General features: G+C 44.1%; 1 protein-coding gene across 1 annotated transcript; it reads right to left on the bottom strand.

Annotated features, from left to right (window-relative positions):
- Positions 1–2,238: 2,238 nt before the first annotated feature.
- Positions 2,239–18,674, bottom strand: Slc25a16 (solute carrier family 25 member 16). The gene is made up of 9 exons (XM_051153150.1): positions 18,446–18,674; positions 17,467–17,559; positions 15,845–15,978; positions 13,643–13,706; positions 8,428–8,549; positions 8,050–8,116; positions 6,248–6,410; positions 4,492–4,560; positions 2,239–2,410 (listed from the first exon to the last, which is right to left on the bottom strand). Exons 1-9 carry the CDS (start codon positions 18,567–18,569, stop codon positions 2,254–2,256), a joined length of 993 nt encoding a protein of 330 aa, XP_051009107.1. The 5' UTR covers positions 18,570–18,674; the 3' UTR covers positions 2,239–2,253.
- Positions 18,675–20,368: the final 1,694 nt, after the last annotated feature.

Here is a 20,368-nt window from a genome sequence, read left to right as displayed (position 1 = left end):
ATAAATAAAATAAAATATAACTAAATACATCTGGCTGGGGATCCAGTTCAATAGTAGTGTTCACCTAGCATGTGCAAAGCCCTTGGCTTGATCTCAGGTCCCACAGATGATAAATAAGTAAAAGAAACCATCAAAACAAGGATTTAAAAAATTACTTTTAATATCTTACGGATTCTGTAACATAGAATGCAATTTCTTATTTTAAAAAATATTTTCAGTTCTTTTATTGATAATATAATTGAAATACTTATTTTATAAATTAAAATTACCTCAAGACTGAATGGAATAATTAGCTACAGTGTGGTCCAGAAATTAAAATATACAAAAGAGCTTTATAAACAGATGTATCCCCACTCCTGGTACCTGTACAAATCACAAGGAACATATTTATTTTAAAGTAAAGATTATAAAAATGAAAATAATTCATCCAATTTTTACCAAGATATGATAAGAAATCTTTTTTCCCCCCTGAGAAAGGGTTTCTCTGTGTATCCTTGGCTATCCTGGAACTCTCTTTGTAAACCAGGCTGGCCTTGAAATCAGAGATCCATCTGCGGCTGCCTCCCAAGTACTGGGATTAAAGGCATGGGCTACCACACCTGGCATGACAAAAAATCTTTACAGGCAAAAAAAAAAAAAAGGGGCAGAAAAAACTTCTGCAACTTAGTTTAGTATCTTAAAAGTCACATCAGTTCTACAAACCACTACCTCTAAGGACAGATGGTTGACTGCTTCTACTCTATGTGCCATGCTTACAATAAAAGAGGAAAGGTGCTCTAAACACAATGATCAGAATTCTTATATCCTAGACAACTTTCTGTAAAATGTAACTATCAAACAGGTTTTATATTTACAGTTAGGAGTATAACACACTAAGCTTACTTTACATGGAAGAACTTGCATCTTAACATAATACCTCAGAAACATTGTTTCATCTATTATATTCATGGTCCATTTAAATTTTCCAGTATATACCACATTATTTAAGACAAGCATCTACAATGCTACCCTCCTTTTAGGAGCAAATATATTTAATTTTTATTATCACTGCCTTTGAGGAATACAGTGGCTTTTAAAAACTCATGAAAATCAAAGTACCTGGTAATAGCATTGGAACAAAACCTGATAACTTCGTTTGTTGAATCTCTCCTTTAAAGTACAACACTAATTTTACTGAGAAATGAAAGACAGCTGGGGATGTAGCTCAGTTCTACACCCCTTGCCTGGCATTTACAAGGTCCTAGATTCAATCCCCAAAGAGTAAAATAAAAATAAAGAAAATGCTTTTCAGATCAACGAAGGAAAAGGTGTCCATTATCAGCTGGAGCAGAATTAGGAGAAGAAACATAACAAGAACTACTTGTTGCTGGGTATGTTTCCTGGAACGTAAATATTCAGTTCTCATTGTGCTAAGTAAAACCAAGGCTGCTGATCTTAATAGCTGTTAGAAGGCTGGAGATGCAGTTCAGAGGTAGAGCCCTTATCTAGCAGGACAGGCGAGAGACCCTGAGTTCATTCCCCAGCACAAGGAAGGAAGGGCAGGGTGGGGTGGGGTAAACAGGGAGCAGTTAGAGGGCCACTGGCAGTGTGCAATGAGCATGTGTGAGTTTGATCCCAGCACCTCGTTAATGTAGCTCAGTGCGCTTGCACGCTGGGGATGCGGCTTAGCAGAACAGCATGTGCTTGACATGCAAAAGCCCCTAAATTTCATTCCAGTCCCTCCCCCACCTCAAAAACCACAATCACAACGAAAGGTTTGGAATAGTACAGTACAACTAATGGCAATCTTTTGAACTCCAATATGAGCTTTCTTTTCCTTGTACTTTAAAATTACCAAACAGGGAAGCACTGTCAGCCCCAGGTGGCTCTTCAGGGCTCTAAGGTATAATGTTGGCATTGAAAAGTATGTTAGAACAGGTATGGTGGCCCGTGCCTGGAATCTCAGTACTTAGGAGGCAGGAGCAAGAGGATTGACACAAGTCTGAGGCCAGCCTGGACTCCACAGTGAGTCCCAAGCCAGCCAGGGTGTCATATGGAGATCACACCAAGGATAAAAAAAATTATGCTAAGTACTTTTGATCTATGATTTAAAAACTGGAAGAAATCAAGTACTAAAACACCAGCGGCTCCTGTGTCAGGGCAAATGTCCTCTTCAAGTAATGTTTCCCTCACAATTAAGGTTTTACATATATATATTCCCACCCCCCTCAGAGAATTTACTGAGGAAAATCACCACAGATCATAATTTTTTTCTTAGTTAAGGTGAAAAAATTGCTTCATAAGTTCATAGGTTGTGAAAGCCACAGCTTGCGAGGGAATGCAGCGGATGTAGTTCAGAGATAAGCCGCGGTACAGTCCTTTCCGAATCCCATGGTGCCCATAGACATACTTCATAGTCTCCCGCATCGTACTGAAAGGCAGTGGGTAAGATGATGTAGCAACCATTTTTTTAGATTTAATTACTTTATTCAGATTACATCTCAATTGTTATCCTATCACTTGTATCCTCCCGTTCCTCCCTCCCTGCCACTTTGACCCTTTTCCCCTCCCCTAGGTCTAAGACCCAGGGGAACCTCCTCCCCCATCATATGGTCATAGGCTATCAAGTCTCATCTTGGTAGCCTGCTTATTCTTTCTTTGAGTGCCACCAGGGCTCCCCACCAAGGGGAGGTCATCAAATATGGAGCACCAGAGTTCATGTCAGAGTCAGTCCCTGCTCTCCACCCAAGTGTGGAGAATGCTCTGCCCATTGGGTAGATCCAAGATCCAAGTAGGGGTTCAATGTTTACTACTTGTATTGTCCTTGGTTAGTGCAAAAGTTTGAGCAGATACCCCTGGGCCCTGATCCACCTGTCATGATGTTCTTCACATAGGTTTCTAGGACCCTCTAGATCCTTCTATTTCCCCATCTCCTGTATTTCTCTTACCTAGAGTCCCAGTAGAATGTCCTCACATCTATCCCAATCTCATGGTAAATGAAGACTTTCATGGAACATGCCTTTTGGGTTAGTGCCCAATTATAAGTGAGTATATACCATGATAGCAACCATTCTTGAGACATCGAGACAACCTTAGAGCCCAGAGAAGCTCTGTTTATTGTTTGGTTGGTTGGCTTCTATAACAGAATCTTGCTCTATAGCATAGTCCGGCTTTGCACTGTAATCTTCTGCCTCCCAAACGCTGGGGACAGAGGACTATGCCACCAGCCCCAGTTCATAGTAGAATTTTTTTTTTAAAAGATTTATTTATTCATTTAATATATATGAATGCTCTGCCTGCATGTATACCTACATGCCAGAAGAGAGCATCAGATCACATTATAGATGGTTGTGAGCCACCATGTGGATGTTGGGAATTGAACTAAGGACATTTGAAGAGTAGACAGTGCTCCTAACTGCTGAGCCATCTCTCCAGCCCACCATAGTAGCATTTTTAAAGGAGGCGTAACTGGCTGTGGTTCCTCAAACTTGTAATGCTAGAACTTCAGAAGCTAAAATGGGAGTTTAAGGCCAACATGAGCTACAAAGAGAGATTCTGTCTCAAAGACACCAATACATATTTACATATATAAATATATACATACAGGGCTGGAGAGATGGCTCAGAGGTGAAGAGCACTGGCTGCTCTTCCAGAGGTCCTGAGTTCAATTCCCAGCTACCACACGATGGCTCACAACCATCTGTAATGAGATCTGTTGCCCTCTTCTGGCCTGCAGGAGTTACATGCAGGTAAAACACTATATAATAAATAAATATTTAAAATATATATATGTACATATATGTGTGTACACACACACAAATGAGTCCGGGTGGTACATGCCTGTACACTTAGCACTTTGGAGATGGAGACTGGTGACCAGCAATTCAAGGCTAGCCTTTGCTAAAATAAATCAGAAATTTGAGACCTGGCCTGGATTTGGCTCAGCAGTTAAGAGAACTTCTTGCAAGCTGGGCATGGTGGCGCACGCCTTTAATCCCAGAACTCGGGAGACAGAGGCAGGCGGGCTGATATGAGTTCAAGGCCAGCCTGGTCTACAAATCAAGTCCAGGACGGCCAAGGCTACACAGAGAGAGATCCTGTCAAAAAACAAAAAACAAACAAACAAAAACAAACCTTTTTTTGGTTTTAAATGTAAAGTTAGACAAAGTGTGGTGATGCATATTTTTAATCCAGCAGAGGTAGGTGGATCTCTAAATTCAAGGCCAGCCTGGTTTACAAAGGGAGCCCATGACAGCCAGGGCTACAACCCTGTCTCAGAAAAACAAACAAGCTGGGCGTGGTGACACACGCCTTTAATCCCAGCACTCTAGAGGCAGAAGCAGGTGGATCTCTGAGTTTGAGGCCAGCCTGGTCTACAGAGTGAGTTCCAGGACAGCCAAGACTGCACAGAGAAGCCCTGTCTTGAAAAATCAAAAAACAGAAACAAATGCTACTAGTACTACTACTAATACATTTCTAAGGGTTATCAACAGTAGACTTCTCAACACTTACAGGCACTTTTCAAACTCCGGTAGGACTGTCCCTAACTGCATTCTCCGACGAGTCACATCAAATGGGTAGCTAAAGAAAAACAAGAATTAAAGGCTTAAAAATAATCTCACGAAGCCGGGTGTGGTGGCGCACGCCTTTAATCCCAGCACTCGGGAGGCAGAGGCAGGCGGATCGCTGTGAGTTCGAGGCCAGCCTGGTCTACAAAGCGAGTCCAGGACGGCCAAGGCTACACAGAGAGACCCTGTCTCGAAAAACCAAAAAAAAAAAAAAAAAAAAAAAAAAAAAATAATCTCACGTTTCCTACTTCACAACCATTGAAACAAAAATCTTAAATCCACTGGGCAGTATAGAACTGGGCAGGTGGAGGCAGGAGCATCTGAAGTACAAAGCAACTCAGCTACATAACAAGTTTGAGACCAGTTTTGATTACAGGAGACCCTGGTCTCGGGGTGGGGTGGGGTATTGAGAAAGAGAACATTAAACTGTGAGTCAGCTCTGAGGAAAGGGAGGTCTAGAGGCCAGGAAGAGGACTAGACCATCAGGAGATGGTCATGAGTCCACAGAAGACGTGTGCTCGCAGCCAGGTTTCCACAGCAAAGCAGACACCTCTCTCCTTTAACTTCCCAGATAGCATCAGCTTCCACCTGAACATGCGATCTACTTTCCCAGGGCAGTTCTTGCTCTGAGCGTCTTATCCAGCTGACGCTGGCTTTACTTGTCCCACCCTGGACTCTGCTGACAGCACTCCTCCTGCCAGGACGTGTCCATCACCACCACAGAGGCTTTCTGACTTTCTTTCTCTGAAAAGTCCTGCTGCTTGCTTTCCAGTCACTTCACGTCTCAGTCTACTCAATCTCTCTTGGTCTAGAGAGATTTCTTGAAACCACCTTTCCAATTTTGATACAGTAATATATTTATTATAATGTCCCCTCTAGATGCTAGCATCTTTTAGGTTTTTGTTTGTTTTTTGTTTTTCAGTTTTTCGAGTCAGGGTTTCTCTGTGTTATCTTGGCTACCCTGGCCTTGCTTTGTAGACCAGGCTGGTCTCGAACTCACAGCAATCACCTGCCTCTGCCTCCCAAATGTTGGGATTAAAGGCATACGCCACCTCAGGCAAACTGATACTAGCATCTTTAAATCCAGTTATACACTGAACTGTTTCAATAAAGAAACATAGGGCTAGAGAGATGGTTCAGTGGTTAAGAGTGCTTGCTTGGACTAGAAAGATGGCTCAGAAGTTAAGGGCATTGACTGTTCTTCCAAAGATCCTGAGTTCAATTCCCAGAAACCACATGGTGGCTCACAACCATCTATTATGAGATCTGGTGCTCTCTTCTGGCATGCAGGCTGAAGACTACATAACGGATAAATCTTTAAAAAAAAACTTTTTATTGCAAAAGGCTCATACACACACACACACACACACACACACTACAAACCACATTCACAAAATTCTTGTGGGCAAATTGGTTAGAACAAATCAATGATCATATGTAATGTAAGTGATTCTCTTGCTGTTTTTCAAGTGAATCCATAGGAAAGTGGATCTAAATTAATGTGATGTAATGGCCTGTAATATGCTTATAATGAAAGCATATCAGAAAAAATGGATTAAATTAATACTTATCAAAATTAAGTTATATTTTATGAGAGGTTCTGCCCTCCAATTATCTATTAGAAGAGAAAAAATGATCAATGATGTTAGACATGACGGACACAGAGGAAGGGACTGGAGAGCTGAAGGTGAAACACTTACGATATCGTCTGTGCTATTGCTCCAGCAACACCACCACAAAGTAAGTTTATGTGAGTTTTCAAAACTAAGACATTAGGGTTGTCAGACGAAGGTCGGCCAAGCAGGGTGGGAGCATAGGAAAGCCCAACACTCTTCAAGGTACCAAAGGTGAAAAAGGAAACACCTGAAAAGAAACAAATTCACCATGACATGACCTGAGAAAAAGAACTTCCTGACATGATAACAAGTTAGTTGAAGAAATCAATTATGCATTTCCTCATCTAAGACAATTGCCTAATATATTTAACTAATACTATAAATACTAATTCAAAGACATTAGCACTCATCAAAAATGATAGCATTGGTTCTCACACACTAATGTACCATACATTCACTAAAGGGGCAGAAGTGAAGACAACTTCATACCATATAGGAGCAGAATTACTGTAGTAATAATAGTTTAAAGTGGCCGAAATTTAAATTCATAAATCATAACTTGGTAAGGGGTTCCGAGACAGTCTCATTGTGCCCATGGCTGGCCTGGAGCTCACTATGTAGACCAGGATGGCCTTAGCCTCTCAAGTGCTGAGATTAAAGACAGGCACCACTACACGTGACCCATAATTCTTAATTTTTATATACACATGTACACAATAAGTAAACGTAATCAGAATATTCTTAACTATAAAGACATAGAAGCCAGGCTCAGTGGAACACACTTGTCAGCCCAGCACTTGGAAGTCCCAAATAAGAGGATCCGAATTTTAAGGTCCTTCTTCAAGGCTAGACTAGGGTACATGAAACCCTAGTCAAAACTACTCAAAAACTACTGCTACTATTTCTTCTTCTTCTTCTTCTTCTTCTTCTTCTTCTTCTTCTTCTTCTTCTTCTTCTTCTTCTTCTTCTTCTTCTTCTTCCTCTTCCTCCTCTTCTCCCCCTTCTTCAAGATTTATTTATTTATCTATCTATCTGTTTGTTTATTTATTTCTTATACAATGCTCTCCCCACGTGTACACCTGCATGCCAGAAGAGGCCACCAGATCACGTTATAGACGGTTGAGCTACCAATGTGAGTGATGGCTGGGAATTGAACTCAAGACCTCTGAAAGAACAGTTAGTGCTCTTAAACTCTGAGCCATCTCTCCAGTCCCCACCCAAACAACAACAACTTCTTCTTCTCCTCCTCCTCCTCCTCCTTCTTCTGTTTGTTTTTTCAAGACAGGGTTTCTATGTTTAACAGCTCTAGCTGTCCTGGAACTTGCTCTGTAGACCAGGTTGGCCGCAAACTCACAGAGATCTGCCTGCCTCTGCCTCCCAAGTGCTGGGATTAAAGGCATGCGCCACCATGCTGGCCCCTGGTCTCCTTTAAGGGCAGCCAGTGCTCAGCTCCCAAACCTGAATTCTTAACAACTTAAGTGTTCATTAACAAGACTTTAACTGAGTCATATGTATTAATAAAAAGGCATAAAATTGCATTTATACTCAGTGTACCTAAATAGCAAACTTTATATAATGGACTTAGTGACCATATATGATTTATAAGTCTATCTTCATCATTAAGTAAAAAACATTTTCAGATAGTATCTTTTCATGTTGTCACTTAAAAACCACTGGTGACATAGAAACACAGTAGGATGCTGCCAAATTTCATTTTGCTTTGCGTTGGTCTGCTTTAGGTTTGAGTTGGACTCTTGCTCTGTAGCTTTGGCTGACCTAGACCTTGCTGCATAGACAAGGCTGGCTTCCAACTCATAGAGACCTGCTTGTCTCTGTGTGCCAGATTAAAGATGTGCATCACCTGTCTGGCCCAACTTGACTCATACCTGCATATGGAGCCATTCCTAGTATAGTAGGCATCAGCCCTCTGTAGAATCCAAGGAAGCCACCTTCCTTTGAATGAAGAAAACAGACGATCACATCATATCATAAACACCATAGAACAAAAGCAAGTGATACCATGGAAACCACCCTAGATTCACCTCAACACAAGCATGGGCGTCTCAGGCTTACTATCACTAACTTCCTCCCCCTCCTTCTCCTGTGCTGCTGGGGATCAATGCAGGACTGACTTGTGCAGCGTAGGCAAGTCCTCTGTCACTAATCTACACCCCTAACCTAGCATCATTAAGTCCAAACAGAGGAAAAGGTAGTTTCCTAAATATAAGAAGATATGCTATAAATTTGAAAGTGGGATGAAATACCTTTGCGTAAATTGTCTTGAATGCATGGATGATCCCTGAATAGGTGTGTTCTCCTTTCACCTGGAAAGCTAGGCGCACCCTAACCACATCAAGGGGGTAAGTGCAGATAACCGCTGTCATGCCTGAGAAGAGTGGAATCATAAGTGTAAAAAAAGGGATATATACATGTACAAATGCACATCTTCCCTAAAGTAACATTCTCTGTATTATAGAAATAGTGAAACCTGGGCTGGAGAGATGGCTCAGTGGTTAAGAGCATTGTCTGATCTTCCAGAGGACCCGGGCTCAATTTCCAACAACCACATGGTGGCTCACAGCTGTCTATAACTCCAAGAGCTGACACCCTCACACAGACACACACTTGGTTGGTTGGTTTTATGAGACAGGACCTCAGCATACAGTCTTGGCTGGCCTACAACTCAGAGAACCAGCTGTCTCTGCCAATAAGTGCTAGGTTTGAAGGTGTGTGTCACCAATTCTGGAAAGAGTCAGTTTTTAACAAAATCATCAAATTCCTCTCATTGTGAAATCCTGCTGTCAGCACCAAAATGGTAAAGCCCAAACAGATCACGGGTTTGTTTGTTTGGTTGGTTGGTTTGGTTGTTTGAGACAGGGTTTCTCTGTGTAACCTTGGCTATTCTGAACTGGCTTTGAAGACCAGGTTAGCCTCGAATTCACAGGGATCCCTCTGCCTCTGCCTCCCGGGTGCTGGGATTAAAAGCTCGTGCCACCACGTCCGGCTAGGGGGTTTTATGTTACTAGATGTTGAGATTAATAGTAAAAATGATTGTAAGCCAGGCCATGGTGACATGCATCTTTAGTTCCAACACTTGAGAGGCAGAGGCAGGTGGATCTCTGGCCAGCCTGGTCTACAGAGAGAATTCCAGGACAGCCAGGGCTATACTGAGAAACCCTGTCTTGAAGATAAAAAAAAGTATAAATATTGGTGAGGTGGGAGGTCAGCACAGTAGAAGCCCTCACCAGCACAGGGCCTGACACTTGTCCAGAGGGAAATTGGGATTTATTTTTACCCCACAGGCATTGGGCATGAGCCAATTCTCAGCTACCATGTCTTCAAATTCATCTGCATGAAATTTGGTGAAGCTCAACTTTTTTGAGATGTGGGTCTTCTGGTGACCAGGGAACTTGCTCTACAAAGAGCCTCAATCACATGTTCCTTATCAACATAAGACCTGGCCAAAGTGAACCTGGCTACCGTGTCCTGGGCCTTCCTGTGACCCTGAATAGCTGCTGTTGGGAGCCCCTGCAAAGGACGACACCCTGTGGAAGCGTACGATGTAGGAAGGGTAGAACTGCAGTTGAACGAGTGCCAGCTTCACAACTCTTCACCAGGTACTTGTTGGTGCTAATATGGATGGCCTCAGGGCCTCAGGGCCGTCCATACGAAAGAAAAAGTAGATTACTTTGTTATTAACTAAATAGAATGAAAAAAATATGAATACCCAGCATTCCAGAGGCTGAGGCAAAAGTTACAAGTTCCGGGACACCATGAGCTACATAGTAAGTTCTAAGCAGCCTGAGCTACAGAGAAACCCTGTCTCAAAAAACAAAACAGTCTGGTGGTAGAACATGGAAGCATTTGAGAGGTGGAGGCAGGGAGGCAGGAACAGGGCATTACCCCCGTTTTCATACACAGTGAATGTGAGACCAGGCTGGGCTACAAGCCTGGCACGGTAGCTATAATCCAGGCAGGTGGATCTCTTTGAGTTTGCAGCCAGTCCGGTCTACATAGTGAGTTCTGTGTCAGCCAAAATAAAATGGAAACCAGAAAGAGGGAAGAGGGAAGAGGGCAGCAAGATGGCTCGGAAGGGAAAGAACCTGCAGCACAAGCATGGTGTCCTGAGTCTGATCCCCAAACAGCATGGCAGGAGAGAACCAACTTCCAAAAGTTGTCAGGGCCTTCACATGTGTGTGTATGACCATACACACAAACATTAAAAAGTAAAGGGCCAGTGAGAATACAACAGGTAAAGGCACTCACAAACAAGCCTGACAAGACTTCAGTCTTTGAGGGGGGGGACACAATTCAAGCAAGCTCTCCTCTGATACACACACACACACACACACACACACACACACACACACACACACACACACGCACACACACGCAAGGATGCTCACATGCACATACACAAATGTAATTTTAATTTTTTTCTTGGTTTTTTTTGTTTTTCGAGACAGGGTTTCTCTGTGTAGCCTTGGCTGTCCTGGACTCACTTTGTAGACCAGGCTGGCCTCGAACTTACAGCGATCCACCTGCCTCTGCCTCCCAAGTGCTGGGATTAAAGGCGTGCGCCACCACGCCTGGCATTTAAATTTTTTTTTTTTTTTGGTTTTTCGAGACAGAGTTTCTCTGTGTAGCCTTGGCCATCCTTGACTCACTTTGTAGACCAGGCTGGCCTCGAACTCATAGCGATCCGCCTGCCTCTGCCTCCCGAGTGCTGAGATTAAAGGCGTGCGCCACCACGCCCGGCTTTAAATTTTTTTTAAGTTCAGAAAAGAACATATCAGCCGGGCGTGATCTGCTTGTCTCCGCCTCTTCAGCATATCCTACTAGCATGGAGCACACAATCACAACCAGTGGGGCTGTCTATTTACATTCAGTCTTTTGCCACGGCACAGGGGTGTGGAGGTCAGAGGATAACTTGCAGCAGCAGGTTCTCTCCTTCCACCGCGTGGATCCTGCATATTGAACTCAGGTTGCCTGGCTTGGCCGCAAGTACCTTTACCAGCTTAACTGCCTATCTTGCCCAGGGTTTAGTTTTTGATCCTCTTCTTTCAGAGCCAAACCACTTACTTCTTGTTTACAACGCTCCCATCCCTTGTCTCTTTCCAGCTATAGAGTCAATGCTCAAGAATTCAAGTTTGAGCCAGGCACACACCTGGTCTACAAAGTGAGTCCAGAACAGCCAGGGCTATACAGAGAAACCCACCCCACCCCCCAAAAAAGGGAGGAGACTGGGTTGGTGGAACGACTCAGTAGATAAAGGCACTACATGCCAAGTCTGACAGGCTGAGTTCAACCCCAGGGACAGTAGGAGAGAAGCTACTCTAGGAAGTTATTCTCTGAAGCCTGAAACCTCTGGTTTCCTGTCTCTCAGTGCGATAGCTCTCATACATACGCTCTCATACTGCTGTGAAGTCATTATCCCTAAGTCCCTCACCAGGTGCTAAATAGATGGAGCCACACATTTTAAACTTTCAGCATACAAAATTATGAGCTAAATAAATAACTCTTTTGTGTTTATAAAGTACCCAGCCTCCAGTATTCTGCTATAGCAACAAAGAGAGCATTACAATGCATTAGAGATATTAAAAACTAAGCCACAAAGCAAAGAAATTCCTTAGCTGTTGGAGAGAGTCCAATGCTACAGTGTGTTCTGTGGAGGTAGATGAGTGCTGTTTGTTTGAGACAGACCTCACTATGTAGCTCTGGCTGTCCTAGAACTCACAGAGATTGCCTGCCCCTCTTCCCCAGAGTTGGGATGCATTTCTTGAAGTTGAAACATAAGTATGTTCTGACTATTACAACCTGGGTCTTGGTTTGTGCTTATCTGTCTGAGTTGGGAGCCAGTCTCATATGCAGACCTCTGCTCTCTAGACCAAGGCTGCAAGCACGCCAGGCAAGTACTTTTTCACTGAGCTGTGTTCCAGAGATCTACGTTTTCTGAACTGTATTTTGATACACATACAAATACAAACAAAAGAACTACACAAGAATTAGGAGGCAGCTGGGGTGTGGAAACAGGACATGGCTCACTGGGGGTAGGATTCCTTTTCTAACATAAAGTATGAAAGACAGGCATGATGGCTCAGGTCTACACCAGCACCCAGGAGGCTGAGGAGGGAGGATCTCTGAGAGTTTCAGTCCTTCTCCCTCTACATGGTGAGTTTCATGCCAGCCTGTCTACATAGGGAAACCCTGCCTCAAAACAAACAGTAGTATTTGGGAGAACCAGGATTGCCTTAGTGCTAGTACTTGTGAGATGGGGGCTAAAGGATCAAAAACTCAAGATCATCTTTGGCAACACAGGAAGTTTAAAGCCAGCCTTGGGTACATGAGACCTGGTCTCCCGAAACAACGAAGCAAGCAACTAAAGCATTTGGTTTGCTTTTACTTTTTCCAGTAATATTGGCCCCAAGCATGCAAAGTAAGCACTCAATTACTGAACTACATCCCCAGCCCTAAATATAGCATGTGGATAAGACCCGCTCCTTTCTGAGACTCTAATGCACAGTGCACAGCAATTCTAACAGTCACTGGGCTGTATGAGGTCATCCTGGCACTGCTGCCCTCTCCTCTCTGGCAACTTCTCTGCCAGCCCAGAAGGTATATAACCCCCACACCCATGTTCTCAGTATTTGGCCATGGCTGGTCTGGAAATCACAGAGAGCCACCCACCTGCCTCTGCCTCCCAAATGCTGGGTTTAGAGGCCTGATCTCCCATACCAGGCTCATGATCTAACTTTTTTGTTTTTCCTTTTTTTTTTTTTTTTTTTTTGGTTTTTCAAGACAGGGTTTCTCTGTGTAACAGCCTAGGAAATCCTGGACTCACTTTGTAGAACAAGCTGGCCTCAAACTCACAGCAATCTGCCTGCCTCTGCCTCCTGAGGCTTTTTCTTGTGTTTAAGTGTGTATGTGTGTAAGTGTGTGTGTGTGTGACAGAGCAGGTGCCCACAGAGGTCAGAGGCATTGGATCTTCCTCCAACTAGGGTACTCATATGACCTGAAGTGGGAGCTAGGAACCTAACTGTGGTCCTCTGTAGGAGCAGAAATAGGGCTGGAAAGATGGCTTAGTGGTTAAAAGTACCAACACTGGTATCCTCTTCTGCCTTCCATTGGAAGGTTTATACAGATACACAGACATAGACACACACACATACACACACACAAATAAAAATAAATCTTTAAGCCGGGCTTAGTGGCTCATGCCTTTCATCCCAGTATTGGGGAGGCAGAGGCAGACAGATCTCTGTGAGTTTGAGGCCAGCCTGGTCTATAAAGTGAGTCCAGGACAGCCAAGGCTACCACAGAGAAACCTTGTCTCAGAAAAAAAACAAACAAACAAATAAAAAAAAACTAAAGGAACAGGCAGAACTCTTAGTTGCATAGCCATCTCTCTAGCCCCTAAAATTAAGCACCTTAATATAAAGAATTTATTTATCAGATATAAAATATACCTACTCATCTTACCTGCCATGGATCCAGCCATTAATCTGTGCACATGACCAGAAACTCCCAGCTTTGTAGTAATGAACTAGAAACAAAAAACAATGCATTAAATAAGATTCTAGTCTGTGTGTTAAAATAAAGTTAGAGGGAGGGAATGGAAGATGGCTCAGAGTTAAGAACACTTGATGCTCTTGCAAATTTGAGTTTAATTCCTAGTACCCACATGGCAGCTCATAACTGCAGTTCTAGGGGATGACCTCTTCTGGCTACCATAGGCACCAGACATGCACAATATACACACATGCACGCATACATGCATGCACCAAAGCAAAATACTCATACACCTAAAATAAAAACGAATCTTTATTTTTTAAAAAGGGAGGGGGGATGTAGAGATGGCTCAGTGGTTAAGAGCACTGGCTACTTTTTCAGAGGTCCTGAATTCAATTCCCAGCAACCACATGGTGGATCACAACCATCTATAATGTGATCTGATGCCCTCTTCTAGCATGCAGGTGTACATGCAGATAGAGCACTCATATACATAAAATAAGTAAATAAATAAATAAAAAGAAAGGACAGTTTTAAGGGGAGGACATGTCTTTAATCCCAGTACTCAGAAAGCAGAGGCAGGTGGATTTCTGTGAGTTCAAGGCCAGAGTGATCTACAGAGTGAGTACCAGACAAATTCTGAATTTAAAAAAAAATATTTTTTAAGATGTATTTATTAGTATGTATACAAGGCTCTGCCTAAATTACATGTACACCTGCAGGCCAGAAAAGGGCATCAGATCTCATTACAGATGGCTGTGAGCGCCGAGTGTGGTGGCATAGGCCTTTAATCCCAGTACTCGGGAGGCAGAGGCAGGCAGATCACTGTGAGTTCAAGGCCAGCCTGATCTACAAAGCAAGTCTAGGACAGCCAAGGCTACATACAGAAACCCTGTTTTGAAAAACAAACAAATAAAAAGATTTTTATAACATGACTTTACTTGTTTCAAAATAAAATCCAGCACTCGGGAGGCAGAGGCAAGCAGATTGCTGTGAGTTTGAGGCCAGCCTGGTCTACAAAGTGAGTCCAGAACAGCCAAGGCTACACAGAGAAACCCTGTCTCAAAAAACCAAACAAAAACAAAACAAAATAACAAAACCCTAAACTGAGGATATAGCTCTTTAGTGAAACATTTGTCTAAGATGCTCAAGGCTCTAGGTTTGGTCCCCAGAACAGCAAAACACGTGTGTGTGTGTGTGTGATTATATATGCTATGCTTATTAACTATATCACATATAATCCTTTTTTTGGTTTGTTTTGTTTTGTTTTGTTTTTCGAGACACGGTCTCTCTGTGTACCCTTGGTCATCCTGGACTCACTTTGTAGACCAGGCTGGCCTCAAACTCACAGCGATCCGCCTGCCTCTGCCTCCCGAGTGCTGGGATTAAAGGCGTGTGCCACCACACCCGGCCCACACATATAATTCTTATGTCAATTTAAAATATATAAACATAAGAATATAAATATATAACTATAAAAGAAAAGCCACACTGGTGTTCTTAGAGAACTGGAGAAATTAGAATGGTGCCCTCTTCTGGCCTGCAGGGGTACAATCAGACAGAGCACTGTCTGCATAATAAATAAATAAATTTTTTAAAAAAGAAAAGAAATGAGGAGACCCTCAGTTGGGAAAGTGTTGCCACACAAGCATAGAAGCCTGCACTGGATTCACAGCTCCCAGACTTTGAAAACCACCAGTGTCAGCCTGGCGGTGGCGCACACCTTTAATCCCAGCATTAGGAAGGCAAAGGCAAGTAGGTGGATCTCTGTGAGTTCCAGACCAACCTGGTCTACAAAGCAAGTCCAGGATAGCCAGGGTTACACAGAAAAACACAGTCTTGAGAAAAAGAAAAAAAAGAAGAAGAAGAAAAGAAAAGAAAGAAAATCAACATAGAGAAACCCTGTCTCAAAGGGGGGGAAAAAGAGAGAAAGAAAACTAATTTTTTACCAAGATGCAAAGGCTACAAGATGACTCAGCAATAAAGGCTGGTGCTCCCAAGCCTGACAACCTGAGTCCAACACACAGGACCCACATAATGGAAGAATTCCACAAGTTGTTCTTTAACCCCCAGTGTGCACCACAACATGTATACACACACACACAAATAAAAACAGATATTTAGTACTAAACAGAACATTGAAAGGCACAAAAGAGAGAAAAAACCAATTACCGTTTTATAGTGCTCAAACGCCATGAACTGGATTGCACCGTAGGGGAAGATGCGAACCATCATGGCGCCATTCCCCTTATACAGTCCAAGGTAGCCTTCTTTTTGGGGAACAGCACGCAGCGTGGAAAGTACTCCTATTTATGAAAAGAGTTTAGAAGAAAATCACTATTAAAGTAATGAAAACTATCTAACTTTGAGCCACACGTATCCTGTCTTGGCTGCTTTGTCTTGTTAGTATGTGTTTACTTATTATTGTACACCTGTTTGACAATGTGTGCACACTGGCTGAGTTCACAGGCAATCCCACTAGCCTGCCCTCAGGTTCTTACCACCATCTTACGTCATCACCTTCAGCCACTGCCGGGTGTGCTGCCAGGTGGGACAGGACCCGCCTGCCACCCCAGCTCCCTCTCGCTCTCTTTCTCTCTCTCTCCTGTCTGCCTGTCCACATGTACAGTCCTCTGCCTCTCCCTCTCCTCCTGAAGGCCCCAAAGGCTTTCTCTTGCCCAGATAAACTTCCTATACCAGATTACAGCATGGCTGTAAGCACTATTACAACACTGCTGTGCTTGTGTAGGTCAGTATGTCTCAATGTTCCTTCCTCTAATAAATATACCTAAATCCAACTTTCCATTAAAAATATTGATAGAGCTGTGCCTGGTGCCTCACACCTTTAATCCCAACACTCGAGAGGCAGAGGTAGGTGGATCTCTGTGAGTTCAAGGCCAGCCTGGTCTACAAAGTGAGTCCAGGACAGCCAAGGCTACACAGAGAAATCCTGCCTCAAAAAACCCCTCCCAATAACCATTGTGATGTAACAAGAATAAATTAATAAAAAAATTTTTTAAAAACCCTCCCAAAAAAATACTGATAGAGATTACTAAACCATCACTCATAATGAGATTTTATTGAGAAATTACTTTTTTTTTTTTTTGAGACAGAGTCTCTCTGTTTAGCCTTGGCTGTCTTAGACTCACTTTGTAGACCAGGCTGGCTTCGAACTCACAGTGATCTATCTACCTCTGCCTTACCAGTGTTGGGATTAAAGGCATTTACCACCCCAGATGAATAAATAGATCTTTAGAAAAACAAAACAAAAATAGAATGACCTTGATCTCGTGCCTCCGCCTGTGTGCTGGGATTACTAGTATGCAACATCATGCCTGACCACAAACAGTAATTTCTTTTTTTTTTTCCTCGAGACAGGGTCTCTCTATGTGTATCCTTAGGTGTCCTGGACTCACTTTGTAGACCAGGCTGGCCTCGAACTCACAGGGATCTGCCTGCCTCTGCCTCAATTTCTTCTTTTTTTAACTATTTATTTATTTTATTTTATTTTATGCAGACAACTGTTTTGCCTACATGTCTGTATGCATTACATGACTGCCAGGTGCCCAAAGAGTTCAATAGAGGGTACTGTATCCCCTGGGACTGGAGCCAGGGATGGTTGTTAGGCACTGGGTGGGTGCTGCCCTGTTTGAGTTCCTGTGCTGACTTCCTTTAGTGATGAACTGTGATACAGGGGAGTAAGCAAATAAACCCTTTTCTTGCCAGCTTGCTTTTGCTCTTGGTGTTTTGTCACAGCAATAGAAACCGGGACTAAGACAGCATCTGTAACTCACCTAAATGTTTGTAATGGTGGTTGTGAGCTTGTAATAAAACCTTTACTCGATCCAAAGGGGCAACTGTGGTTTTGGCACAGCATCCGGCAATACCTAAAAGAAAATGGAAGGTCAGGAAGAAACTGGAGGCCACCTCTTCCTAAAGGGAAGTCAGCACAGCGCCTAGAGCTCAGTTCCTACTCCATGGGCAGAGGCGCTTAGTAACAGCGTCAGGCAGAAGACTGGCCCCCGTTGCCTGTGTCTGCCAAACAGCTCTAAGAGCACGCAGCAATGTAATACCCAAGGCCTGGAGAGCAGAGGGCAGCTTACCTAACTGGGAAGTTCTATTTGAAACTCTTCTTCTAGAAATGTGTTTTTCATTAAAAACAACCTCTGCCCACAAAATCAACCACCCACTTATAGCGCAGCAATTATGCCTCCGTGCCTAGGCGGTTGCACTGACCTGCAGGTATGTATGGACACGGAGGCATGCTTGTAGGAAGTGCACATAGATGCCTGAGCTGTCAGCCTACCAACAGGGATGGTTCTAGACTGATCGAATAAAGGATATGGTGCCACATACCAGCATGAAGTGCGGGCTATGTGAAATATTCTCATATTATCCCGCCGCCACTCTGCCCCCCATCCCCTCTCTCTTTCCAAGGGGGCGTGAGCCCAAGCTGGCCTCACCTCCAATATTTAAGCAAACAGCAAAATCCAATCCTATACTGTCATTCAAGTTGTTTGTAACAGAAACGGGTGCTCACCGTATCCCACCTAAAGGATCTTTTTCTTCTTTACCATTGGGAACAGGTGCTTGGTTCAATGGAGGGAGGACGGGGGAAGGATTAGCCCCGGCTGCAGCCGCTGAGATAAACGTCCAGCTGACCATGGCAGCAGGAGAGGCCCCGGGCTGTCACCCAGGCCGCTGGCTCTGACCTGCCTGCGGCCCGGCTTCACCACCCAGCCCCGGGTCCCGGCAGCTGACACCGACACCAACCTCCAGCCAGGAAGGAACGCAGCCAGTAGAAGTCTCGGCGCGAGGTCGGGCCTCCGTTCCCTGCCGCCTGCGGCACCGCGGGTGCAGGGTCGGCCGCAGCCGCCAGGGCCGCCGCCGCCGCCATCGGGACCTGCGCCACGTCCCGAGCCTCCGCTGCCAACTTACAAAACACTGGGCAGCACCATGGCTGGAGCCGGCTCTGACAGGAGCCCCGGCCGCCGCGCGGGCGGGGCCAGATGATGCCCAAGGCGCGGGGGCGCGGAATGATGACGCACCAGCTGGGTTCCAGCCAAGAGGGTCTGGGGATCAAAGCGGAAGTGGGCGTCACCCAGGGGGAGACGTCTTGGGCGTTCTGCGTCCTGGTCTTCTGTCTGAAGGTTTGCGGGGAAGTTGGTCCTTCAAAATTTACCACTTCTTTAGCCAGACGAGGTTATTCAGGCCGACAGTCTCGGCACTCAGGATTCTGAAGCAGGAGGGTCAACTCCAGATTACGGCCGGCTTGGGTATCTTAGTGAGTTCCCGGCTAGCTGGGGCTGCAGAGAGAGAGAAAAACTCTGTCAAAATGAAAGCGAGGCCAGCAAGATGGCTCAATGGCTAAAGGCACTTGCCAGTAAGGCTGAACGGCCTGGGTTATCTCCAGACCCGGCTTAGTTGAAGGAGACAATTGATTCCCACAAGTTCTTTCTCAGACCGCCCCACATGCACTGCTTGCGCGCGCAGATACTATAATAAAGGTTGAGGGCTGCAGAGATGGTTCAGCGGTTAAGAGCACACTTGTTCTGGCAGAATACCTGAGTTTGGCTCCCAGCACACCATGGCTCACAAACCTTGCGTGACTTCAGTTCCAGAGAATCCTAGACTTTGTGGGCACCATGCACGCATGTGATGCACATACATCTAGGCAAAACATATACAAAATAAGTATGTGTGTGTGTGTGTGTGTGTGTATGTTATTTATTTATTTATTCTTTTTGTTTTGTTTTTCGAGACCAAGCTAGCCTTGAACTCACAGCGATCCGCCTGCCTCTGCTTCTGGGGTTCAAGGCGTGTGCCACCACACTTGGCTGTTTTTTAACATTTACTTTAAATATTTATTTTGAGCCGGGCCTCCAGACTGCTGAGATTAAAGCTGTGCGCCACCACGCCCGTCCAGGACAGCCAAGGTTACACAGAGAAACCCTGTCTCGAAAAACCAAAAAAAAAAAAAAAAAAAAGAAGAATAAATCATTTTTTAAAATAAAAATAAAGAACCGGGTGTGGTGGCGCACTCCTTTAATCCCAGCACTAGGGAGGCGGCAGGCGGATCACCGTGAGTTCAAGGCCTCCCTGGTCTACAAAGCGAGTCTCGAACAGCCAAGGCTACACAAAGAAACCCTGTCTCAAAACACAAAATAAATAAACAAACAAACAAATAAAAATAAAAAGTAGCCAGGCAGGGCACATGGCTATAATCCTAGCACTTCAGAGACAGAGACAGGTGGATCTCTGTGAGTTTAAGCACGGCTTGGTCTACAGAGTGAGTTCCAGGACAGCTAGAGAGGCATAGAGAAACCCTGTATAAAAAGTAAAGTTGTTAGACTGGGTCTAGGGGCGCATGCCTGCAATCCTGCAATCCTATCACCCTGGAGATGGACTCTAGAGCTGAGGCCATCCTCAGCTGTGTAGAGTTGGAAACAAAGTTGATCTTCATGAAATCCTCCCAAAAGAAAAGAAACGTCACCAACAAAACAAACAAAAATAACTCAGCAGCTGGCCTGTATTGGTCACTGTCTTATGACAGCCCCTGGGGCTACCCTCTGATCCCCCTAATTCGTATTCTTTCTAGAAAACTTAATTCCTGGCTCCCTGTTCTTTCTTTTTTCCTTTTTTTTTTTTTTTTTTTTTTTTTTTTTTGGTTTTTCGAGACAGGGTTTCTCTGTGTAG

The sequence above is a fragment of the Acomys russatus genome, chromosome 11 (assembly GCF_903995435.1).
Source record: "Acomys russatus chromosome 11, mAcoRus1.1, whole genome shotgun sequence".
Taxonomy (NCBI): Eukaryota; Metazoa; Chordata; class Mammalia; order Rodentia; family Muridae; genus Acomys; species Acomys russatus.
The sequence above is the reverse complement of the archived record's forward strand: the minus strand, read 5'-3'. Positions and strand labels throughout refer to the sequence as shown.

What these genes read in the sequence shown, in the direction of transcription:
- Slc25a16 (XM_051153150.1), bottom strand. Translation starts at nt 18,569, where the DNA reads ATGGCGGCGGCGGCGGCCCTGGCGGCTGCGGCCGACCCTGCACCCGCG. An exon ending in TCAAGACAATTTACGCAAAG is followed by an intron (nt 8,117 to 8,427) that starts GTATTTCATCCC and finishes CTTCATTCAAAG; the next exon opens with GAAGGTGGCTTCCTTGGATT. An exon ending in GCAATAGCACAGACGATATC is followed by an intron (nt 4,561 to 6,247) that starts GTAAGTGTTTCA and finishes GTTTTTCTTTAG; the next exon opens with CTACCCATTTGATGTGACTC.